This window comes from Perognathus longimembris, chromosome 6, assembly GCF_023159225.1.
Source record: "Perognathus longimembris pacificus isolate PPM17 chromosome 6, ASM2315922v1, whole genome shotgun sequence".
NCBI lineage: Eukaryota > Metazoa > Chordata > Mammalia > Rodentia > Heteromyidae > Perognathus > Perognathus longimembris.
In genome coordinates, this window is record NC_063166.1 from 16,266,338 (window position 1) to 16,288,508 (window position 22,171).

The 22,171-nt window shown below is 43.9% G+C and overlaps 1 protein-coding gene and 1 pseudogene across 1 annotated transcript in view; both read right to left on the reverse strand.

Moving 5' to 3' along the window:
- The window catches only part of LOC125352849 (zinc finger protein with KRAB and SCAN domains 3-like), a 32,734-nt gene extending 11,204 nt beyond the window's left edge, over window positions 1-21,530 (reverse strand). The window contains 8 exon segments of the mRNA XM_048348245.1: window positions 3,355-3,357; window positions 12,547-12,866; window positions 12,869-13,747; window positions 15,369-15,486; window positions 15,756-15,817; window positions 16,019-16,166; window positions 17,189-17,673; window positions 21,385-21,530. Coding sequence (XP_048204202.1) covers window positions 12,823-12,866; window positions 12,869-13,747; window positions 15,369-15,486; window positions 15,756-15,817; window positions 16,019-16,166; window positions 17,189-17,611 — 1,674 coding nt within the window. The 5' untranslated portion in view covers window positions 17,612-17,673; window positions 21,385-21,530 and the 3' untranslated portion in view covers window positions 3,355-3,357; window positions 12,547-12,822.
- LOC125353603 lies at window positions 431-10,362 on the reverse strand (annotated as a pseudogene).
- Window positions 21,531-22,171: the final 641 nt, after the last annotated feature.

Sequence of the window (22,171 nt, forward strand, 5' to 3'; positions counted from 1 at the left end):
TAAACGATTTATTTTCTCACATCTGACATGAAATGAAACATAAAGGTACCATGGGAGTTTGGTTCTTGCAGGTAGCTTTTAAATGTTACTTGAAATTCCAGTATTGATTAAAAAAATACCAGTTATATAATAATTGAACTGTCTACATCAGATTTCTATGGTAGGGTGCAATCTAATAGTAGTTACAAGTTTTCAGTCTTGGTATTCCCTGTACTTAATTCATTGTCTTCTTTCTTTTTGGCCAGTCCTGGAGCCAGAAATCAGGGCCTGAGCACTATCCCTGGCTTGTTTATGCTCATAGCTACCACTCTCTCTCTCTTGAGCCACAGCACCACTTCTGGCTTTTTTCTATATATGTCGTGCTGAGAAATGGAACCCAGGGCTTCATAAATACAAGGCGAGCACTTTACCAGTAGGCCATATTTCAGCTCTATTTTTGTCTCTCTAAATCTGACATATAAACATTGTGGCCCAAGTACAAATGTTCAACATATCGCTGAAAAACCAAGAGGTCCAGAGAGGAGCCTGGGTTACAGATTCTATGCAGCTGCCATGCATTGTTCATGGCAACATCAACCATATAACCCACCAAAATTGAATACCATTTCTTGCTTCTCAATCTCACACTGTACTTGGAAATAATTTGATCCATTTTACCTACACTTTTTCTGAATTCCTCATACAATTTAACTATGGATGGTTGACTTACCTGAGGGAGCTCTTTGGCATCAGCGAAACAACTTATCTCACTGTATTTTTTTTGTTGTTGTTGTTGTTTTGTTTTTTTGTTTTTTTCCAGTCCTGGGCCTTGTACTCAGGGCCTGAGCACTGTCCCTGTCTTCTTCCCGCTCAAGGATAGCACTCTGCCACCTGAGCCACAGCGCCCCTTCTGGCCGTTTTCCTTATATGTGGTGCTGGGGAGTCGAACCTAGAGCTTCATGTGTAGGAGGCAAGCACTCTCGCCACCAGGCCATATTCCCAGCTCCTCACTGATTGGTTTTATGCTTACAGCATTTGAGCGCAGACTGATAATGCTATCACAGTGCCAACGACACAGAATTATCTCATCACTTTCTTCCACTTGGAAATCAAAGTATCTCCTCTTCATTTTTTTCATATTGTCTGCATTCATAAGGGGACATTTTCCAGTCCTGTTCTCACGAATTGATCCAGTAGCCCTCACTCCCTTCCTTTTCAAAGCTGACATCAATTTGACACTGGTAAAGAAGCTATCAAAACATAGATGATAGGGGGCTGGGGATATAGCCTAGTGGCAAGAGTGCCTGCCTCGGATACACGAGGCCCTAGGTTCGATTCCCCAGCACCACATATACAGAAAACGGCCAGAAGCGGAGCTGTGGCTCAAGTGGCAGAGTGCTAGCCTTGAGCAAAAAGAAGCCAGGGACAGTGCTCAGGCCCTGAGTCCAAGGCCCAGGACTGGCAAAAAACAAAAAACAAAAAACATAGATGATAGGGATATTGACCTCTCTCTAAAAGAACCTCAGCAAAGTTCATGACTAGATTTCCACCAAGCCCAAGGTCAAGATCCTTGTCTGTCTCCAGAGTTGATTCCTCTTGATAGGGTTCAAACCAAACCAGATAACCCTGTGTGGTTGTCCCACACCAAATTTTGTAGCAAATTCGAAGAGACTTTCCATTCAGGAATTGGTCACTATCAAAGCATTCATACATTGATTTGTCAAAGCAATATGGGGCTGGGAATATGGCCTAGTGGCAAGAGTCCTAGCCTCATATACATGAGGCCCTGGGTTCGATTCCTCAGCACCACATATACAGAAAACGGCCAGAAGTGGCGCTGTGGCTCAAGTGGCAGACTGCTAGCCTTGAGCAAAAAGAAGCCAGGGACAGTGCTCAGGCCCTGAGTTCACATCACAGCCTAGGACTGGCCAAAAAAAAAAAGCAATAGTATTCTTCTAGGGGAGCATGCAAGAGGAAATTTTTATTCATTTGTTTTATGAGAGGCCTCTATTTTAGAAACTTATCTTTCTGATCTAGGTGGCTTTTATCTGCAAAATGCAACTATGAGAAAATCAATTCAAATCTATCTCTTCCTCCACCAGGTCCTGGTCAGTATCAGAAATTTCCGAATACATTCCCCTTTTGGGGTGCCTCACAAAGCCACTCCAAAGCTGGACGCCAAACACACATCGCATCTCCTGGACTGTGACTTCCAAGTTGACATTTCTCTGAGAAGCATAATTGTTAGTGTCAGTGACAATCAAGTTGAATGTTTCATCATCAAAAAATTATTCAAGGGGCTGGGGATATAGCCTAGTGGCAAGAGTGCCTGCCTCGGATACACGAGGCCCTAGGTTCGATTCCCCAGTACCACATATACAGAAAACGGCCAGAAGCGGTGCTGTGGCTCAAGTGGCAGAGTGCTAGCCTTGAGCGGGAAGAAGCCAGGGACAGTGCTCAGGCCCTGAATCCAAGGCCCAGGACTGGCCAAAAAAAAAAAAAATTATTCAAAGAGTTCTACTGGATTCAACTTTTCACTCTCTTTTTTTTTATGAGGAGGATACTTTACAAAATGCCATGAGGACAATAAAAGTCAAACTCGAGGTAAAAATGCCAAATTAGAGTATTTTATAAAATACAAAGACAGAAATATAAAAGGACTATGTATATTCTAAATCTAAAAATGAGCAATCATGACTAAATATTAGGTTTAAATGTACAGTTCCTGGGCACAAGAGCCACGAAGCTATGCATGTCTGCAGAAGCGTGCATAGCCGTCGCTCAGCCGTGTGTGGTGTTGTCTTCTACGAAGTCCTTGGCCATCTCTGCTGTGATCACGTCAATGTGGCTAACCTTGTTTCTGAATTTTACACCATAGAATCTGTCAGCTGGTTCGAGTAGTTCAGGCCGAAAAGTAGTTGTTATGAACTGAGCATGTACAGCAAGTTCCATAATCATATCTGATAGGGCTTTCCTGTGCTGCGCGTCCAGAGCCTGGTCGATCTCATTGAACAAGTAGAAAGGAGCTGGGTCACACTTCTTTTTTTTTTTTTTTTTTGGCCAGTCAGTCCTGGGCCTTGGACTCAGGGCCTGAGCACTGTCCCTGGCTTCTTCCCGCTCAAGGCTAGCACTCTGCCACTTGAGCCACAGCGCCACTTCTGGCCGTTTTCTGTATATGTGGTGCTGGGGAATCGAACCTAGGGCCTCGTGTATCCGAGGCAGGCACTCTTGCCACTAGGCTATATCCCCAGCCCTCACTTCTTCTTTTTTTTTTTTTTAATTTATTAATTGAACATAATTTTTTTTTGACAAGGTGTTGTGCAAAAAGGATAGTTACATAGTAGGGCAGTGTGTACATTTCTTGTGATAGCTTACGCCCTGTTTTTCTATCCCTTCTCTAGGTCAGGTAGACATATATACAATATACAATGTATCAAGAACATATACAGTAGCCACGTGGCCACGCCCAAGAAAGTTCGCCTAGGACTTTAAATGTAATGTCAATATTAGACAATATGTCGACAGTAGTCTTATATGAACGTACATACATCGCTTTTGAGCTATTGTATTCCCCTGAGAGGTCAATTTTTGACCTTTATATGTTGAGTAGTTGTTTGGTTTTAGTTACATACTGTTGGGTCGCTGCCCCAATCCTGTGGGGAATACTATTTGACAAGCAGTTTTTGGTTTCACAGACTTGGTCTCTACTGTCTCTCTGTCTCCCTTTCTTAACAGTCATATATCAGGGAGATCATGCCCCTTTGTTTTCTGTGTTCTAGGCTTGTCTTGCTCAACATTATTTGTTCGAGTTCTGACCATTTCCCTGCGAATAACAATATTTCACCATTCCTAATCGCTATGTAGCATTCCATTGTGTATAAGTACCATATTTTTTGGATCCATTCATCTGTGGAGGGTCATCTGGGTTGTTTCCATATTTTGGCTATTGTGAATTGTGCCACAATAAACATGGAAGTACAAATGTCTTTTTGATATCTTGGGGTTTGCTGTTTAGGATAGATGCCTAGGAGTGGTATGGCTGGGTCATAGGGTAGATCTATATTGAGCTCTTTGAGAAACCTCCATACTGTTCTCCAAAGTGGTTGTACTAATTTGCACTCCCACCAACAATGGAGAAGGGTTCCTCTTTCCCCGCACCCGCTCCAGCATTTGTTGTTGCCTGAGTTCAGAGTATAGGCCATTCTAACTGGAGTGAGGTGGTATCTCAGGGTTGTTTTTATTTGCATTTCCTTTACTACCAGGGATGTTGAACATTTCCTCATATGTTTCTTTGCTATTTTTATATCTTCTCTTGTGAAGTCTCTCTTTAGCTGCTTTGCCCATTTCCTAATGGAGGGGCTTAGTTTTTTTGAGTTCTCTGTAGATGACAGATACCAGGCCTTTGTCTGTTGCTGTGCTGGTAAATATCCTTTCCCATATCGTTGGCTGTCTTTCTATTTTGGTGGCTACGTCGTTAGCTGTGCAGAAACTTTTTAATTTGTAGTAGTCCCATTTGCTGAGTCTTTCCCCTATTTGTTGTGCCCCTGGGACTATATTCAGGATGTTCCTTCCTATGCCTATAAGTTCTAGCGTCTTTCCTACTCTGTCCTTCAGTAGTTTCAAGGATTCAGGTCTGATATTGAGGTCCTTGATCCATTTTGAGTTGATCTTGGTGCATGGTGATAGGCTTGGGTCTACTTGAGTTTTCTGCATATGGCTGCCCAGTTCTCCCAGCACCAGTAGTTGAAGAGGCTATGTTTATTCCATTGTATGTCTTTGGCTCCTTTGTCGAATATCAGCTGACTGTAAGAGTGCATTTTTATTTCTGGATCTTCAATTCTAATCCATTGGTCTTCTGATCTGTTTTTATACCAATACCAGGCTGTTTTTGTTATGATGGCCCTGTAGTAGAGCTTGAAATCTGGTATTGTGATACCTCCTGCACTGCTTTTTTTTTTTTTGCCTAGAATTGATTTGGCTATTCTAGGTTTTTTGCTGTACCATACGAATTTATGGATTGGTTTCTCTATTTCAGCGAAGAATGTGGCTGGGATTTTGATAGGGATTGCATTGAATTTGTATAACAGTTTGGGCAATATGGCCATTTTCACTATATTGATTCTGCCTACCCATGAGCATGGGAGGTCTTTCCATCTCCTTGTGTCTTCTTTGATTTCCCTTATTAGATTTTTATAGTTTTCATTAAATAGGTCCATCACGTCCTTGGTTAAGTTGATCCCTAGGTACTTTATTCTTTTTCTGACTACTGTAAATGGAATTGTTTCCATAATTTCCTTTTCTGTTTGTATATTGCTGGTGTACAGAAAAGCTGCTGACTTTTGTGCATTGATTTTGTATCCTGCTACTTTGCCAAACTGGTTTATTAGGCATAGGAGTTTGGGTACTGAGTTTTTTGGGTCCTTCAGATATAAGATCATGTCGTCTGCGAATAGGGATAACTTGATTTCTTCCTTGCCAATGTGGATCCTTTTGAAGTCTTCCTCTTGCCTTATTGCTATGGCGAGGGTTTCCAGCACTATGTTGAAAAGAAGTGGGGAGAGTGGGCATCCTTGTCTTGTTCTTGAGTTTAGGGGGAATGATTTAAGTTTATCTCCATTTAATATGATATTGGCAGTAGGTCTGTTGTATATGGCTTTTATTGTTTTGAGGAATGTTCCATCTATTCCTGTTCTCTCCAAAGCTTTTTTTTTTTTGGCCAGTCCTGGGCCTTGGACTCAGGGCCTGAGCACTTTCCCTGGCTTCTTTTGCTCAAGGCTAGCACTCTGCCACTTGAGCCACAGCGCCACTTCTGGCCGTTTTCTGTATATGTGGTACTGGGGAATCGAACCTAGGGCCTCGTGTATCCGAGGCAGGCACTCTTGCCACTAGGCTATATCCCCAGCCCTCTCCAAAGCTTTTAATAGGTATGGATGTTGTATTTTGTCAAAGGCTTTTTGGGCATCGACTGAGATAACAATGTAATTCTTAATTTTAGATCTGTTTATGTGGTGAATTATGTTGATTGATTTACGGATGTTGAACCATCCTTGTGACTGTGGGATGAAGCCTACTTGGTCATGATGTATGATTTTCTTGATCAGTTTCTGGATCCTGTTAGCTAATATTTTATTAAGGAGCTTTGCGTCTGTGTTCATTAGTGATATTGGTCTGTAGTTCTCTTTTTTTGTTGGGTCTTTGCCTGGTTTGGGAATGAGTATGATATTAGCTTCGTAGAATGAGTTTGGGATTTCTCCCTCTGTTTCTATTTCGCGGAAGAGTTTGAGGAGTATCGGTATTAGCTCCTCACTAAAGGTTTTGTAGAATTCATTGGTGAATCCATCTGGGCCTGGGCTTTTCTTTGTTGGGAGGTTCTTGATTACCTCCTGTATCTCACTGTAAGTTATTGGTTTATTTAGTTGATTTACTTCTTCTTGGTTCTGTTTGGGCAGTTTGTACTTCTCTAAGAATTGATCCATTTCTGTAAAATTATTGTTTTTTGCTGAGTAGAGGTTTTGCAAATAGCTCCTTATGATTGTTTGAATATCGTGTGTACTTGTTGTAATTTTTCTGGTGGAGTCCTTGATTTTACGTATATGAGTCTCTTCTCTTGTTTTTTCTTGTAAGTCTTGCGAGGGGTCTGTCAATTTTATTTATTTTCTCAAGGAACCAGCTTTTAGTCTTATTTATTTGTTGAATGGTCTTTCTATTTTCAATCAGATTTATCTCTTCTTTAATCTTTGTGATCTCTCTCCTCCTAGTCATTTTAGATTCTGTCATTTCTTGTTTCTCCAGTTGTTTTAGTTTCATCGTGAGGTTATTCACCTGCTCTGCTTCCATTCTTTTAATGTGAGGGATGAGGGCAATGATCTTGCTCCTCAGTACTGCCTTAGCTGTGTCCCATAGGTTTCTTTGTGATGTGTTTTCATTGTCATTGTGGCTTATGAATTTGTTGATTTCATCTTTAATTTGGTCTGTGGCCCAAGTGTTGGATAGCAGTGTGGGGTTTAGCTTCCAAGAGTGTGGATAGCCTCTGTGGTATCCTTTGTTATTGAGGGTTACCTTTAATCCACTGTGGTCAGATATAATACATGGGATGATGTCAATACTTTTGTATTTGCTGAGGTTCTTTGTATGGGCTATGACGTGGTCTGTTTTGGAGTGTGATCCATGGGCTGCTGAAAAGAAGGTGTATTGGGTCTCTGTAGGGTGGAAGATTCAATATAGGTCTGTCAGATCCATTTGGTATATGGTGTTACATAGGTCCTCAGCTCCCTTGCTGATCCTCTGGGTGTTGGATCTGTCTCTTGGAGAGAGTGGGGTATTAAGGTCACCCACTATGATTGTGTTTGTGTCTATCTTGTTCTGTAATTCTGTGAGAATTTGCTTGACATATGTAGGGCCTCTTTTGTTTGGTGAGTATACATTTATCACCGTGATGTCTTGATTCTGGATTTTTCCTTGTATTAATATGTAGTGTCCTTTGTCTTTGTGAGTTGATTTTAATGAAAAGTCCAGCTTGTCTGAGATCGGGATGGCTACACCTGCCGCTTTGGTAAGTGCATTTGCTTGGTAGATTTTGCTCCATCCTTTCATTCAGAGCCTGTTTTTGTCTCTTGCTGTAAGGTGGGTCTCTTGTAGGCAGCAGATGTCAACTTTTTGTTTGAGAATCCATTCTGCCAGTCTGCTCCTCTTTTTTGGGGAGTTTAAACCATTTATGTTTAAAGAGATCAAGGATAAGGGTGTTTTATCTCCTTCCATTTTCTTCTTGGGCTGTTTTTTCCTCTTTTTTTTTTTCCTTGTCTTTAGTGACCTGTTCTTTCCGTTTCTGTGTGTCTTGTACGATCTCTGTTGGGTGGGGCTCCCCTCTTAGAATTTGCTGTAGGGCTGGTTTTTTATTCACATACTCCTTTAGCTCCTCTTTTGTGTGGAGAGATCTGGTTTTCCCTTCGAATGTGAACTCCAATTTCGCTGGATATTTGATCCGAGGTTGCATATTGTTAGCCTGAAGTACTTGGATGGTGTTCTTCCACTCACTTCGTGCTTGGTAAGTTTGTGTGGAGAGGTCTGCTGTTATTCGAATCCTCTTCCCATTGTAGAAAATTTCTTTCTTCGCTTTGGCTGAATTCAGAATTTGCTCTTTAATCTTGAGATCTGAAGTCTTGAATATTATGTGCCTTGGGGTGGTTTTTCTGGGGTCTGGCCTGCCAGGTGTCCTATAGGCTTCGGTTACCTGGATGGGGTCCCTTGTGAGATTGGGGAAGTTTTCTGCAATAACTTTATTGAGAACATGATTAAGCCCTCTGCTCTGGTATTCAGATCCTTCTTCTATTCCAATTATGCACAGATTATATCTCTTGTCTTTGTCCATTAGTTCCTGGATTAGTCTGCCCTGAAGCTTCACCGTTTCTCGGAGTGTGGTCATTTTCTGGTTGTTGTCGGCTGCTTCATCGTGCAGGCGAGAGATTCTGGATTCCATATGGTGAATTCTTTGTGCTGTGGATTCAACTGCGGAGTTTGTGGCTGTCAGAAAGCTATTTATGGTTGTCAGATCAGCTCTGATTGTGGAAATTTCTTCCTTTAAAGAGTTGTATTTTAAATCTATTTTTTCATGCATTTCAACTCTCAGGATGTTAAGGTCTTCTTTAAAGGAGGCTTGCATTGTATCCATTTTTGCTTCCATTTCTTTCTTGGCTTCCTGGGTGTCCTTCAAGATTTCCGCTCTAAACTCCTCGAATCGTTTTCTGATTTCATTTCTGATGCTTTCCATCATTTCTGTTAACACAGCCTCATTTGCTATTTTATTCTCCATCTCCTCTTCAGTCGTGCTGCTTTTTGGAGCTGGCGAGTTGGCTGGCGCTTTAATGAACTGTGTTATGTTTCTTTGTGATTTGCGCATCTGGAGATCTGTGGATAGCTTCTCAGGTTTGGTTTGTAGCTCTGCCCTCCCTCCTGTGTAGGCGCGTCTACGGCAGCAGGTGCTGCCGCTGTGGCCCCGCCCACCTGTGCGGGGTACGCCTACCAGAGAGGGCGCTGTCACCGGGGGCCCCCGCCCATCTGTGCACTGTGTGCCCGCTACAACAGGTGCTGGCACTGTGGCCCCATCCACTTTAGCAGGGTACGCTTCCCAGAGAGAGCCCTGGGTTGTTGGGTTGGGTTTGCGCCCTCCCGCAAGTCCGTTGTGGGGGGCGGTATGTGTGGGGCCCAGTGGGATCAACTGTCTGGGTGCGGGTTAGCGCCCTCAGACTGCGCCTCCGCTGCGAGGGGGGGCAGGCCCAGGTGTCCCTGCTGTGCTGGTATTGCCCACCAGCGCCTGTGATTTTAGTTGTAAGAGTCCGTGAGGTCCAGGCGCCTCGGGTGGGGCTTGCACTGCCTGGGGTCCCCGGGCCGCTGTTGGGAAGGGGGCAGGGCCGATTTGGCCAGTTCAGGATTCTGTGCAGCCTTGGGGCTGCTCTGCCCTTCCCCTGCTAAACTGACTTCCCAGTGCCTGATGGGACCTTCCCACCTGATTTGGGGGTTCTTTGTTCCCTCAGGGGGGGAGGGGGAGGGAGGGAGATCTAGCTTCTTTGTAGGGATTGGGTCTCTGATAGCTGGTCTCCCATTGGAGGAGGGGGTGCAATGGGGGACTCACTGATCCTGGATTGTGTGTGTGTCCCGTGCAGCCGTTGGTCCTTCAGGGGGTGGCGAAGTGTGGTGGTGGTGTCCCCGGCTCCTCGCTTCTGCCGGGCTGGGTTCCCCAGCCGCTGCCCGTTCGATCCCGGGGTGGACCCGAACATCTTGTCGCCGCCGTTGCCGTATGTCTTGGTCCCCACTCTCCCTAGAGTCCGTGGGGTCCTGTCTGGACTCTGTGCAACCGGCAGCCTGTCTGCCGATCGCTGGGTTCGCCTTTCCCAGCCTGGCGGGGGGAGGGTGTCCCAGAGATTCTCCAGTTCTGTGTAGGTTTTTGGCTCTTCTTTTTTATTCCTTTGTGTTTCCCTGCCTACCTCCACTGCTTCTGGCTGCTGGTTTTGCAGGGTTCTTGATGGGGTGTTGGGTGTTGGAGTTCCCAGCTCGCTATTCAGTTAGAGCGAGACGGGGTGCCTCCCTACTGTGACGGCGCCATCTTCCTCTCTAACTTTTGACACTTGAGGTTCAAAAGTCCAGAGTCTAGTGCTGACCAACTTGGAAAGTTGGGTTTTAGGTCTCTTTTAGTCCAACTTTTCTCAGGGACACTTGACACCTTTAGCTTCTTCTGCACAGGCTAAAACTCAGGCTCTATTTCTTCCTCTACCTCTGAGTCATCAGAAAATGCAGGCTTTAGAGCAGTTCACTCACTCGAGCTTTGTCTTTTTTCCTCCCTTTTCGAGTAATGTCTCCTGCTGCATATTGCAAGGATGCAATGTGCATCCGCGCCCATGAGTCACGGGGAGGGTGACGATCCTTCAAAGGGTTCAAATTTGAAACTGTCTTTTCAGTAGTACTACAAGGTAGGTGGGGTGCACAATCTCTGGGAAAGGAAAGAGAACAAATCATATGCTACAGAAACCCTTAGTCTTGGTGGCTGCCAATGTTTCACACCTGTAATCCTAGTTACTTAGGAGGTTCAGATCTGAGGATCGCGGTTCAAAGTCATCCAGAGTACGACAGTCTGTACCATTCTAATTTCCAATTAACCACTTTCAAACTGTAAGTGCATCTGTGGCACAACTGGTACAGTGCCAACCTTGAACAAAAAAGCTCAGAGAGACACGGTGCCCAGGCCTTGAGTTCAAGCCTAAAGCACACACACACACACACACACACACACACACACACACACAAAAAAAAAAAAAAAAAAAAAAAAGAGAATTCCTGAGTTTCATTCTTTACATGATAAATATGAAGCATCCTTTTTCTTAGAGAGGGCAGGATTCTGATTTCTCAATTCTTACACATCCACAAGATCGACTCCAGCTAAACAAAACATTACTGATGCCTTCCCACCTATCATTCATTTCTCATGACCTAAACATACAAGGGCTGGGAATGTAGTTTAGTAGTAGAATGTGGCTTGCTTAGCATACATGAAGCCCTGTGTCAGATTCCTCAGTACCACTGAAACAGAAAAAGCCAGAAGTGGTGCTGTGGCTCAAGTGGTAGAGTACTAGCTTTGAGAGAAAAGAAGCCAGGGAGTGAGTTCAAGCCCAAGGGCTGGTAACATCAAAATCCACAATAAGCCAACTGAACAACAGTACTGAAGGAACTGGGCACCCTGAGCATATCTCCTCCCTTTGTCTTTCTTATGATACAGATATTTCATGCTACGTTTGCCATGGCTTGCAATGGACATGGCTCTTCATGAGGATATCTACTGTTCTCTGCCCATCTAAGCTGAGTTAGATCTCAGCTGTTTTATTCAGCCTAATTTCAGTCAGCACTTGGTTCAGATTTTCAGGTCCATCCATTTTACTCTGACATTCCTACCTTTTTACTGTTGTTGTTGGTTGTGATCCTTTGAACTCTGGGCCTGGGCACTGTCCCTGAGCCTTTTTGCTCAAGGCTAGCTCTCTCCCACTTTGATCTACAGCTTCATTCTGGTTTTCTGGTGATTAAATGGATTCAAGAGTATCAAAGACTTTCCTGCCCTGACCGGCTTTGTACTGTGATCCTCAGATCTCAGCCTCCTGAGTAGATAGGATTACAGGTATGAGCCTGTAAAGGTGCCTGCCCGCCTTTATTTTTATTCTTGTAGGCACTGTGAGTCAGTTTCATTTATCTGATGTTGAATATACCCAACAGTCATGCAGGTTCCTAGTCTCCTACTCTGTTATCTTATTTAGTAGAGTTTAGCTCAGTCTTCATTAGCTTAATTAAAATTTCATTCTCTCTTCTTAAACTTCAACATGCTTCTATTGTACAGGCTGACAGGTAGCTTGGTGGTAAACAGCAGAGTGAGGTCTTGGGGTCAAGCCCTAGCACTAAATAAAGGAATACATTTTCTCTTTTTGTTGAGGTTTAGATCCACGTTTTCCTAACATGAACACATGTCAACAATGGGAGTTTCCACTCCCAGCCCAGCTCTTTAGGCTAATAATCTCACCTGTTTCCTGTCCTTTTTCTCAAGTCTGAGAAGTTAATGGCCTCACAAGAAGCCAACCCTCTGCTTATGATCTGACCCTTCCCTTTCAGCTTAAAAAATTTATCACAATATTTGCGTGTCTAAACTGCTGTATCCATAACCTTTTGTGTCAGGCTTTGAAGTAGCAGATGCAATTCCATGTATATGCGCTATAGATATGAGATATTTCCAGTCGGTCTCATATTTCCTGCAGTTTTGGTTTTTTTTTTACTTTTGGCTTTAGCACTGTGTGCATGTGTGTATATATATATATGTGTGTATATATATATACATATACATATATATTTACATTGAGTTACTGGTCAGTTCATTTTGTAATTGGAATCACTACTACTGAGCTACTATAATGATGGTAACAGTGAAGATTCAGAGTAATGTCCTCACCCAATTTTGGATATTCGAATGAGTTTTTGTATTTCAACTATAATTATTATTCTGATTGTCAAGAACACTAGTTTGAATTTTATCCACACACGTTTAATAGCCAATGTACTATCTGAGCAACATGCCCAGCCCCACACATTATTTTTGGAGTCAAATAATTTGAAGACCATGACTGCAAATTAATATTAAGAGTCTGAAACCAAAAGTAATACTTGTTTTATATATTTGGTATGAATTCATTTTCCTGAGGGAAGTGCGACCATACACAGGACAGGTTTTGTGCAATTTGCTATGCAGAATGGGTGGGAAAGTGAATAATCATTGAGCAAAAATGGGCAACATCTATGTCTCTGAAATGTCTGTTTCTACTTCTTTTCATGTATTGCACAGGTCAGTGTGACAGAAGTCCTTTCCCTAGGTGGCTTCTCTGGTGATAATCCAGCTTACGTGTTCGAGTAAACCCTTTTCCACATGTGTCACACTGGTAGGGTTTCTCACCAGTGTGGACTTTCTGATGTTTAATAAGGCCTGTATTCTGAGAGAAACTTCTCTCACACACATTACATTTATAAGACTCTGGATTTGCAATATTTCCCCATTGGCCCTCCATTCTGCCCTGACCTTCCTAGTCAGGCTCACAAACATTTTTAGCCCCAGTATGGATCCTCTGATGGCTCCGGAGATGTGTACGACGCCTAAAGGCTTTGCCACACATGACACACGGGTATGGCTTCTCCCCAGTGTGAATTCTGTGATGGTCAATGAGGCTATAGCTCCGGGTAAAGGTTTTCCCGCAGTTGTCACACTCATAGGGCCTCTCCCCAGTGTGGGTTCTCTGGTGTTTGATAAGGACAGACTTATGACCGAAGGCCCTGCCGCATTCGTTACACACATACCGCCTCTCACCAGTGTGAACTCGCTGAGGAGTGATGTGGACGGAGCTCATACTGAAGGCTTTTCCGCACTCCTCACACTGGTAGCTCTTTTCTCCAGTGTGGCTTCTCTTGTCATTCAGGTCTGCACTCTGAGATAATCTCTTTCCACATTCATGGCAAATGTGCCGCCTGTTCTCTGTGGCACTTTCCTGTGTTCTTTGTAATCTGCTCTCCTGCTTGCATACAGAAGTCTGGGCAATGTCCTCACGCAGGGGTCCAGGCTCTTCTTCTGAAGGTTTTTCACATGCAGTAACATTACTGATCTTTATCTGTATTTTCTCACACAGGGATCCAGGCTCTTCTGAATGTTTTTCACATGCAGTCACTTCATTGGTCTTTACCTGCATTTCCTGACCTGAAACCACAAATGTCAGTGACATCAGTTATATCCTTCAGGGCAGGGAGCTGTGAGATGAACAAGGGAGCAAGAATTCCAGAGGTCTCTGCATGCCAAGGACAAGGATTTTAGTGCAGGAATGAGGATGGGAAGAAGAGGGATTCCGGGCGTCCTGGAAAGACCTGAGAATAGGAACTGGCCCATCAAAAGAAACATACAACTGGAAAAGGTGGTACAAGGGAAAGATGGAAAGCTGGTGAGAACCAAGGACTGTGCTAGGGATACCTGATTTGGATAGGTATAGGGGACTGATCTGAGAGCTCTAGTAATAGTAAGATAGGGCCATATACCAAGGATTTGATATTAAAACGGCTAAGCACAGAAAGTGATAGTAAACAGGACAAGTAAAAAGATTTAGGAAGAATCAGAGACACAAATATTGGTCAGTGAAGGGTTTATCTTGGATTGTACCCAAGGAAGACTCAAGATCTCTAAACAAAAGTGTGGTCCAGAGAAATTGAAGCTGGAGCATCTGCTGTGGCACTAACACACTCTGGGACCATTTCTATGTCTTTGCACCTTCACCTCTCAAGTCATGGTCTACAGTCCATGTCTAAGGTTCTTGTCACTCACACTCTGTGACTCCATGTCTCACCATTTCCAAAAGAGCTCCCTCAACTTTTTTTTACAGTCAAACCTAAATATAGAAAAGAGGGGGAAGAAAGGAATTTTTTTTTTTTAATGTGGGGCAGGAACTCTGGGGTTTGAATTCAGGAGCTTGCCCTTGCTTAAGCAGGTACTCTACCACTTGAGCCATATGTCTAGCTGTTCCTGATGTTATTAAGTTATTTAATAAGCTCTTGCTTTTCCCCAGGGGCTAACCTAGATGATAATTCTTTTATGTACACTTCCCATGTAGTTGGGATAATAGGTACACACAACTCAGTACAGCTGGCTTTTTCTTCATTAACATGGAGTCTTGTGAACGTTTTTCCCTGGGCTGGTGTAAAATTACAGCCCTTATCTAGCCTCTCAAGAAGATAAGATTACAGGCTTAAGCCTCTATAATCAACTTTATTAGTTTTTTTTCAGTGCTGAAAATTGAACTCATGGCCTTAATCAAAATGGTAGATAAGAACTCCACACCAGTAACTCATGCCTACACTACTCAGGAGGCTGAGATCTGGGGTTCACAGTTCATATACAGCCTAGGCAAGAAAGTCTGTGACTCTTTACCACTCCTAATACTCAAGAAAAGCTGGGAGTGCAGCTCTGGCTCACAAAGGAAAGCGCGACCTTGAGCAATAAAACTCAAAAGACCCAGAACTGGCACATACACAAAATAAAGCAAAATCAAGAACAAAATGGAAGATAAGACTCTACTCAAATCAGCATTTAATGAGCATTCCTCATGAAGGGAACAATATTAGAGAGTCCAGCTGAACCTAATTCATCCCACTCACCTTGACTAGAAGATTGAAGGCAGGAAAGCAAGATCACAAGTGTGATGGAGCTAGTCAGTGGTTTGGAAAGTCACAAATGTGGTTTAGAATCCAAACATCATGAACTCAATCTATTCTAAGGATCTCACAGGGTTAGTACGTTCTAATATACAGAAATCAGTGCCCATTGGTCTTACCCAGGGAGATGTGGCTGCCACAATTCTGCCTTTCATCTCTGTAGGGGTTCATCTGAGATGAATCCTGGTGAACCCATGCAGGGGACAGGGTCATGGCATCTTCCATTTTCACCAATCCCTAAAGGAACAGAAGTGTTTGACCAAAGAGACAGACGAAGGAAGAGCTGACAGGCACCAACAACTCCTCAAGACAGCAATGAAGCTTGACAAGCCTCTTAAGTAGACAGTGATAAGCACCCTTGGGCTAGATGAGAAAATTCACATCCCATTTAGGACTCATGTAGAGGGGCTTAGCTGGGGGTCAAAGGTGAAATGGGGATAGAGGAACTCTTCAGGAAGCACAACAGTGGTAAAAGGCAGTAGAAAGGCAAAGGGGCTCCAGCTCACCTGGGACTCTGGAGTGAATCTGGCAGAGATCATTGGTTCTTCTCCACAGCCTTGGTGGAAAACTAAGAAGGAAAGAATCTGGGCATGAGACCTACCCTAGCAACCAGCCTTCCTGCCTATCGAATACAAGCTTAAAAACTGGGAAAAGTTCTGCAAAAACAAGTTTACATAGTTGATTCATTTCCCTAATACTTGATCCCTAAACCACCAATAAGAGAGAGACAGAAAGAGAGAAAATATACAGCCTAGAAGACAACACTTACCTTTGTCTTGTATGGGTTGGGATTCCAAAGATTCATTCTTACGTGCAGAGTTCATAGGCTTCCACTGGCTATTATGTGAGCCCTGGGCAGTTGCAAATGGGACCACTTTGGAACAGAGCAGTTCTTGCTCTTGATCACCATCTGGGACCTAGAAGTCAATCATTTTTCTTTTCATTTACTCATCACACATGTCTATAACATTGTCCATGTCCTGGCACTGCTTCCAAGAACACTACAATTTATGGATACACTGAGACTTAGCATATTGTTACAATAGATTTCTCTGAAATAAATCCATGTCATGAAACTTAGTTTCCTTGCTCCCAGTCCTGTGAGGGGAATGTGCACAAGACTGCACTATGCAAAGAGGAAACAGTCTCATAACACAGGCTGAAGATGGAGCTAAAACCAATTTCTACCAGTTTCAAAACTAGTGGTCTGTAAAGTTGGACAGAAGACTGACTTCACTTTTATTAGTTTCTAAGAAACTGGTGGATCATTAATGTAAGCAACAAACAAATGTGGACTAAGCAGTCCCTTTGCAAGACAGCATCTTAAAGCTAAATTGGTAACCATCACTTCCAAATGACCAAGTTTTTTGGGGGTGTCTGAGAACACGAATGGAATGTGGTACTTGCTGTTTTCACTCAATGCCTGGAGCTCTACCAACTGAGCCACACTTTCCACCCCCATCCACTGTTTTTTACCTTGTCATTAAGCTATTTTGTCTACCCCATTAATTTGTTATCACAAATTAGTTCACTATTTTGCTAACTGTGTTTCATCATGTCTGAGTTATTTTGCAATGTTTTGGTATTTTTCCTTTAGGTATTTAGAATTCCTGTTCTGAACTGGATATTGTGTATATGCGTACCTCAACTAGGGAAGGAAAGAAAAAAGAGGGGTGTAACAAATATGATGGGAAATGTACTCACTACCTTATTGCGTAATTGTACTCCCTCTATACATCACCTTGTCAATAAAATTTAATTTAAAAATATGAGGACAAGATAAAAAAAATTTCCTTTCCTGAGAAAGGAGGTCTCGGTATTTTTGTCTTACTGCCAAAGAGGTTCATGGTACAAAGAGACTGAGAACTCCCAGGCTTGAAAGGCACGTCCCTCGCTGGGAGAGTATAGGGTGCACAGATACTAAACCTGTTCAATCTACCTGCGGCATGGGCTCATCCAGCTGCCTCTCCAAATACTCCAGCAGCACCACCACCTCTGCCCCACTCTCTGGGCGCTGTTCCCGCACCCAGCCCTGCAGGTCCCCCGGCAGGATGGTCAGAAACTGCTCCAGCACCAGCAGTTCCAGGATCTGCTCCTTGCTGCGCAGGTCTGGTCGAAGCCACTGTCTGCAGAGCTCCCGCAGCTGGCCCAGTGCCTGTGCAGGGCCTGCAGTCTTGGGGTAGCAGAAAGCACGGAAGCGCTGGCGACAATGCTCAAGACCCTGGGCACCACTGCCTGGCAAGTGGACCTTCTTTGCAAAGGAGGAGGCGTCTTTGTCCTCCACCTTTTTGATCTGAAGTCCCATGTAATCCTCTATAGTGTGGTTGGCTGGGGCTGTGCTGGCCCTCGACTCTCTAGCCATCTTCAGTGAAAGCAGTATTGGGAAGTTACTGTAGTGCCACAATGTATGTCGGCAACAGATCTCTGAAATACAGAAATAAGTCAGTTAGCTTCTAAGCTTGCAAACAGCTGCCTCTCCTCATATCCAGGATTCTCTGATGATTCCATCACAGAACATTTGTGGAGTTTTCTTCCCTATGTTCAACTGCCTCTCTGGCTTCACTTTCTGTACCACCCCAAACCTGATCCTCTGTATAACTTCCCAATGGTGGCCATGACAGGGTCTTGCCACCCCTACTGCCTTGATTAATGGACATAGAAACTGAGAGTGAAAATCCAGGCTTGTTCCTGCACTCTCCAGAAAGGATCTCAGTGATTGCATGAACCTGCCTGGTCTTCTGAGCTCAGGGGCTACCTCTGGTCATTGCCACCCCTTCAATCTGCCACTCTCCTAGGGGCCAAACTTCCTGGACCAACATCCCTCCAGGCTCAGGCTAGTTTTTACCCCCACTAAACCTTCAACACATCCTAGACTGCCCACCACAAAAATGGTCATGAATGCTGCCCTGGCAGAAGTACTCAGACATGCTTACGTCAGCTACTATGTTTTCCAGTAACCAGTCCCATGATGCCTGTCTTCTTCCTTGTATTGAAGGACCTCACTCTCCAGTGCCTAACATATGGTAAGTACTATATTAACTTCAGCTAAGTGTCTAATCCATTGGCCTTTCTTGGTTTAGGAAAGAGTGGGCAATGGAATTCTCTTGACGTTTTCCTCTTTCTACATCTTGGAATCACTTGTAATACTTTAACCCCTTTTTTCTAAGCTAAACATTCTTGGTCTTTGTTCTGAGCTGCTTCCCAGGCAGTTCTACCTGGAAATCCTGCAAATTCAGTTTCATGTGCCCCAAACTGACTAGGGGTACGGGACAGGGGTGAGAGAAAGGAGAGAGAGAAAGAGAGGGGGAGAGAGCAGGGACAAGGATAGAAAAGGGATACTCTTGAGCAAAAGACAATGTTTTGTATTGTTTTTGTATCTCTTAGTTGTTTGGCTTGAACTCTGGGTTTGGGCACTGTCCCTAAGCTCTTCAGCTCAAGACTAGAACTCTTACGACTTGAGTCACAGTGCCACTTCCAGTTTTTTGTGGTTAATTGAAGATAAAATCTCAAGGACTTTCCTGACCTGGCTGGGATTTGACAAGATGATGGTGCTGTCCCATGTCGCGAGACTACCACCAATAAGGACACCGAGACTCAGATGTTCCGAAATGCAAAAGCAAGGCAAGGCTTTATTTAAGCGAGCTGCAACTCGGGCCTCGTCCTACCCACCGACACAGCGGAGGTTAGGAGGGAGCCCCAAGCTGTGATTACACAGGGCTTATAAAGGCAAAGAACAGAGTTACAACAATCAGGTGTTCAAGCAAGCAAGATTAGGACACAGGTACAAATCTGATTGGCTCAGGGTTCGAGGCATTATAGGGGTGGCCAGAGTTAAACATTCCCAGCGGTTAGAGTTCTAGACCGACTGGGCCCTAATGGGCTTGTCCTGGGTCTGCTCACAGGGCCTGCTTATCTCAGGTTCGCGTGGTAAAGTGGGGTTCATGTGGTAAAGTGGGGCCTAACTTCAAAGTCTGGCACTTCAATGGTTTAGGCTGAGTTATGGACAAATGATTTTGATTGACTGTAGTTTCTTTATCTACATTTGTTTGAATTTCCCAAAAACAATTAAAAAATCAAACAAATTCCTACTTTATTTCCATCGTACACAATGTAGTACGAAGCATGTATGTACGGTCATGGAAAATGAGAAAAATGACCATAGCCTATCCCAGAGGAAATCAGAAGCTCAAGTGAGAGTAAGGAAGGTGTTCACATATGCTGGAGGGAAGCTATAGAAGAAAAAGCAATGCTGTTTACCTATGTTATTGTATCCCTTCTGTACATCACCTTTTAATAACAAAAAACTCAAAAGAGAACAAGCTAATATATCCTACCCCACTGCATTCCACACTCCATTCAGGTTACACCACCAGTCATATTTGGATCCTAGCCTGACTGAGCGGGGTAAGGAATGATGGGATCAGGAGACCCGACTAACAAGAAATAGTCTCAAATATGTAAATACATTGAAGGTAATAATAGGAAAGCTCATGTGCAGAAGTAAGTTACTATTTTTTTCTTTTTTAGTGGTTACAGGACTTGAACTCAGGGCTTTGGCACTGTCTGTCAGCTTCTTTTGCTTAAGATTAGTACTCTACCACTTTTAGTCACAGCTCCACTTCCAGTTTTCTGGTGGAGACTTGGAGATAAGAGTTTCATGGACTTTCCAGCTCAGGCTGTGTTTGAATGGTGATTCGCTGATCTCAGCCTCCTGAGTAGCTAGGCTAACAGGCATGAGTCAATAGCAAGCAGGCAACGTTAGTAATTTAAAAAAGAAAATGACAGAATATTGTTACAGTGGAGTGTCGGGGAGGTAGTGTAGTCTTGTTATGGGGTTTCAGGGAAGGGATTCCTCATCCCTCCAAGAGTCAACCACTCAGACACAGTCTCAAGCAAAAGAGATGGATTTAGGGGCTGAGAATATGGCCAACTGGCAAGAGTGCTTGCCTCGTATACATGAAGCCCTAGGTTCAATTCCCCAGCACCACATATATAGAAAACAGCCAGAAGTGGCACTGTGGCTGAAGTGGCAGAGTGCTAGCTCACGCCCTGTGTCCAAGGCCCAGGACGGGCAAAAAAAACGATGGACTGACTGGTTCAGGATGGACTGGTCCTAGGTTTCAGAAACACATATAACACAAAATAGGAGAGTGGCACAGAGACTTACTTCCAGAAGACTTCTAAGTATCAGCAATTCAAATCAGATCTAATGGCGTGGTGACTTAGACGCCATGGAGATGAGAGACAACAGATGCAAACAGAAGGCATCGCATAATGGCGCCTGAGCTGGCCAAACCCTAAATAGGGTAGGGTCAGGGGGCTGGGTAACAGGAAACTCCCAGTCCCAAGCACTTGACTGAGAGGTTCAGTAACCTATAGGAGGCCATGTACCCACCCCGGTAACACCCATTACCTTGGGGTGGAACTTCCCTTCCTGTTGTAATCCAGGCACACACATCAAGACAAGATACTGGATAGTACAACTTGCAATGTGGCTAATATGGTGCTGGCCACATCTGACCTCCATATAACAGACTCATATCATATACCTAATATGTATGGCCTAACTGAGAGACTTAACAAACTTGTAAATCCTCAGCACATAGTGGGGGCAGTTCTTCCCACATTGTTGGAAACATCTCTACCTCCCTTAAGTCTCAAGCCAAAGATAAAGTATCTTTACACCTTTGAAGAGCATTGTGAATTTGAACATCACAAGACACTATGGGTTAGGCTGCTCTTTACAATATCGGGGTTTTTCCCCTCCTGAAATAGAGAAATCCATTGAAAGAACTGGGTGAACAACACTAAAATTAAGACAACAACTACACTATCCAGTTGTCAGCCTACTCATTGAAGATAATATGCTGGCACAGTTTAAAAATTTTTTTAAAATAGCAAATCATCAGCTGTGTTTACTGTACTCGGTAACATTTTAAGCAACTTACACATTTAATTCTCTCAAAACCCCAGTGTTTTAAAGTGACGTTATTATCCCCGTTTTGCAAAGCCAATAAAAGAAGACGCAAGGAGGACTGATCAAAAATCATACAGGAAATCAAACAAGCAACCCGACTTCGAAATTGTGAATCTTGTCCCGGGACAACAGAATCAATGAAAGACCCTGGAACTAACCTGGTCGCCAGGAAGGACAAAAATACAACCGCTCCCATGTTCAAGGTTCGGCAATGTGACCCAAGAGTCCTCCCAACAGCAACTGAGTGACGGCCCCAGACACCCGGAAACGACCCCGGGACTTCCGGGATTCCTGGCCCTGCACCAGCCCGGAGTGTCGCGCTTCTCCCAGGGAGTCTGGTTTCTCCGGTGGGGGCCGACAGGGAGGGCGCAGGGACCGGGGAGGAAAGCGCTCCACACGCCCACACCGCAAATGCACTCTGACCCCGGAAGAAAAGATTCGTAACGCTGACAGGAGGGGAGCACCCAGAGGAGATCTACAGGCTCACACACCGGAAACACTCCACAGAAGTGCCCGGAAGTCGCAAACCTCCCGCAGGGCGGGGCGGGATGCCACTTCCAGCCTCTCTAGCTGTCTCATTAGCAGCACTCTCGATGGTTTGCTGCCTCTGGGTCTCCTCTCCTCCTGGCCCTCTTAGTATTAAAAGAAATTAAAAGTAAAAATTTCCCCTAGTGATTGCTAAGAAAGGGACAAATACCAAAGTGCTAAAGTGTGTGTGTTTTGCTACCTTTGCAAAAAGAAGAGAATGAAAAAAATCCATATTGGATAGTGGTCACTAAAATTCAAAGGTCCTTCCCCACCCCAACTTTTCCATTTCTATCCCTAGCTGAGTACACACAAAATCCCTAACTGGGCATTCTTTAAGATTGCAGTAACTCAGTCAAGCCCTAGTGCTGGCAAAAGAAAACCAACAAAACAAAAGGGTTATCCACTGACTAAAAGTTA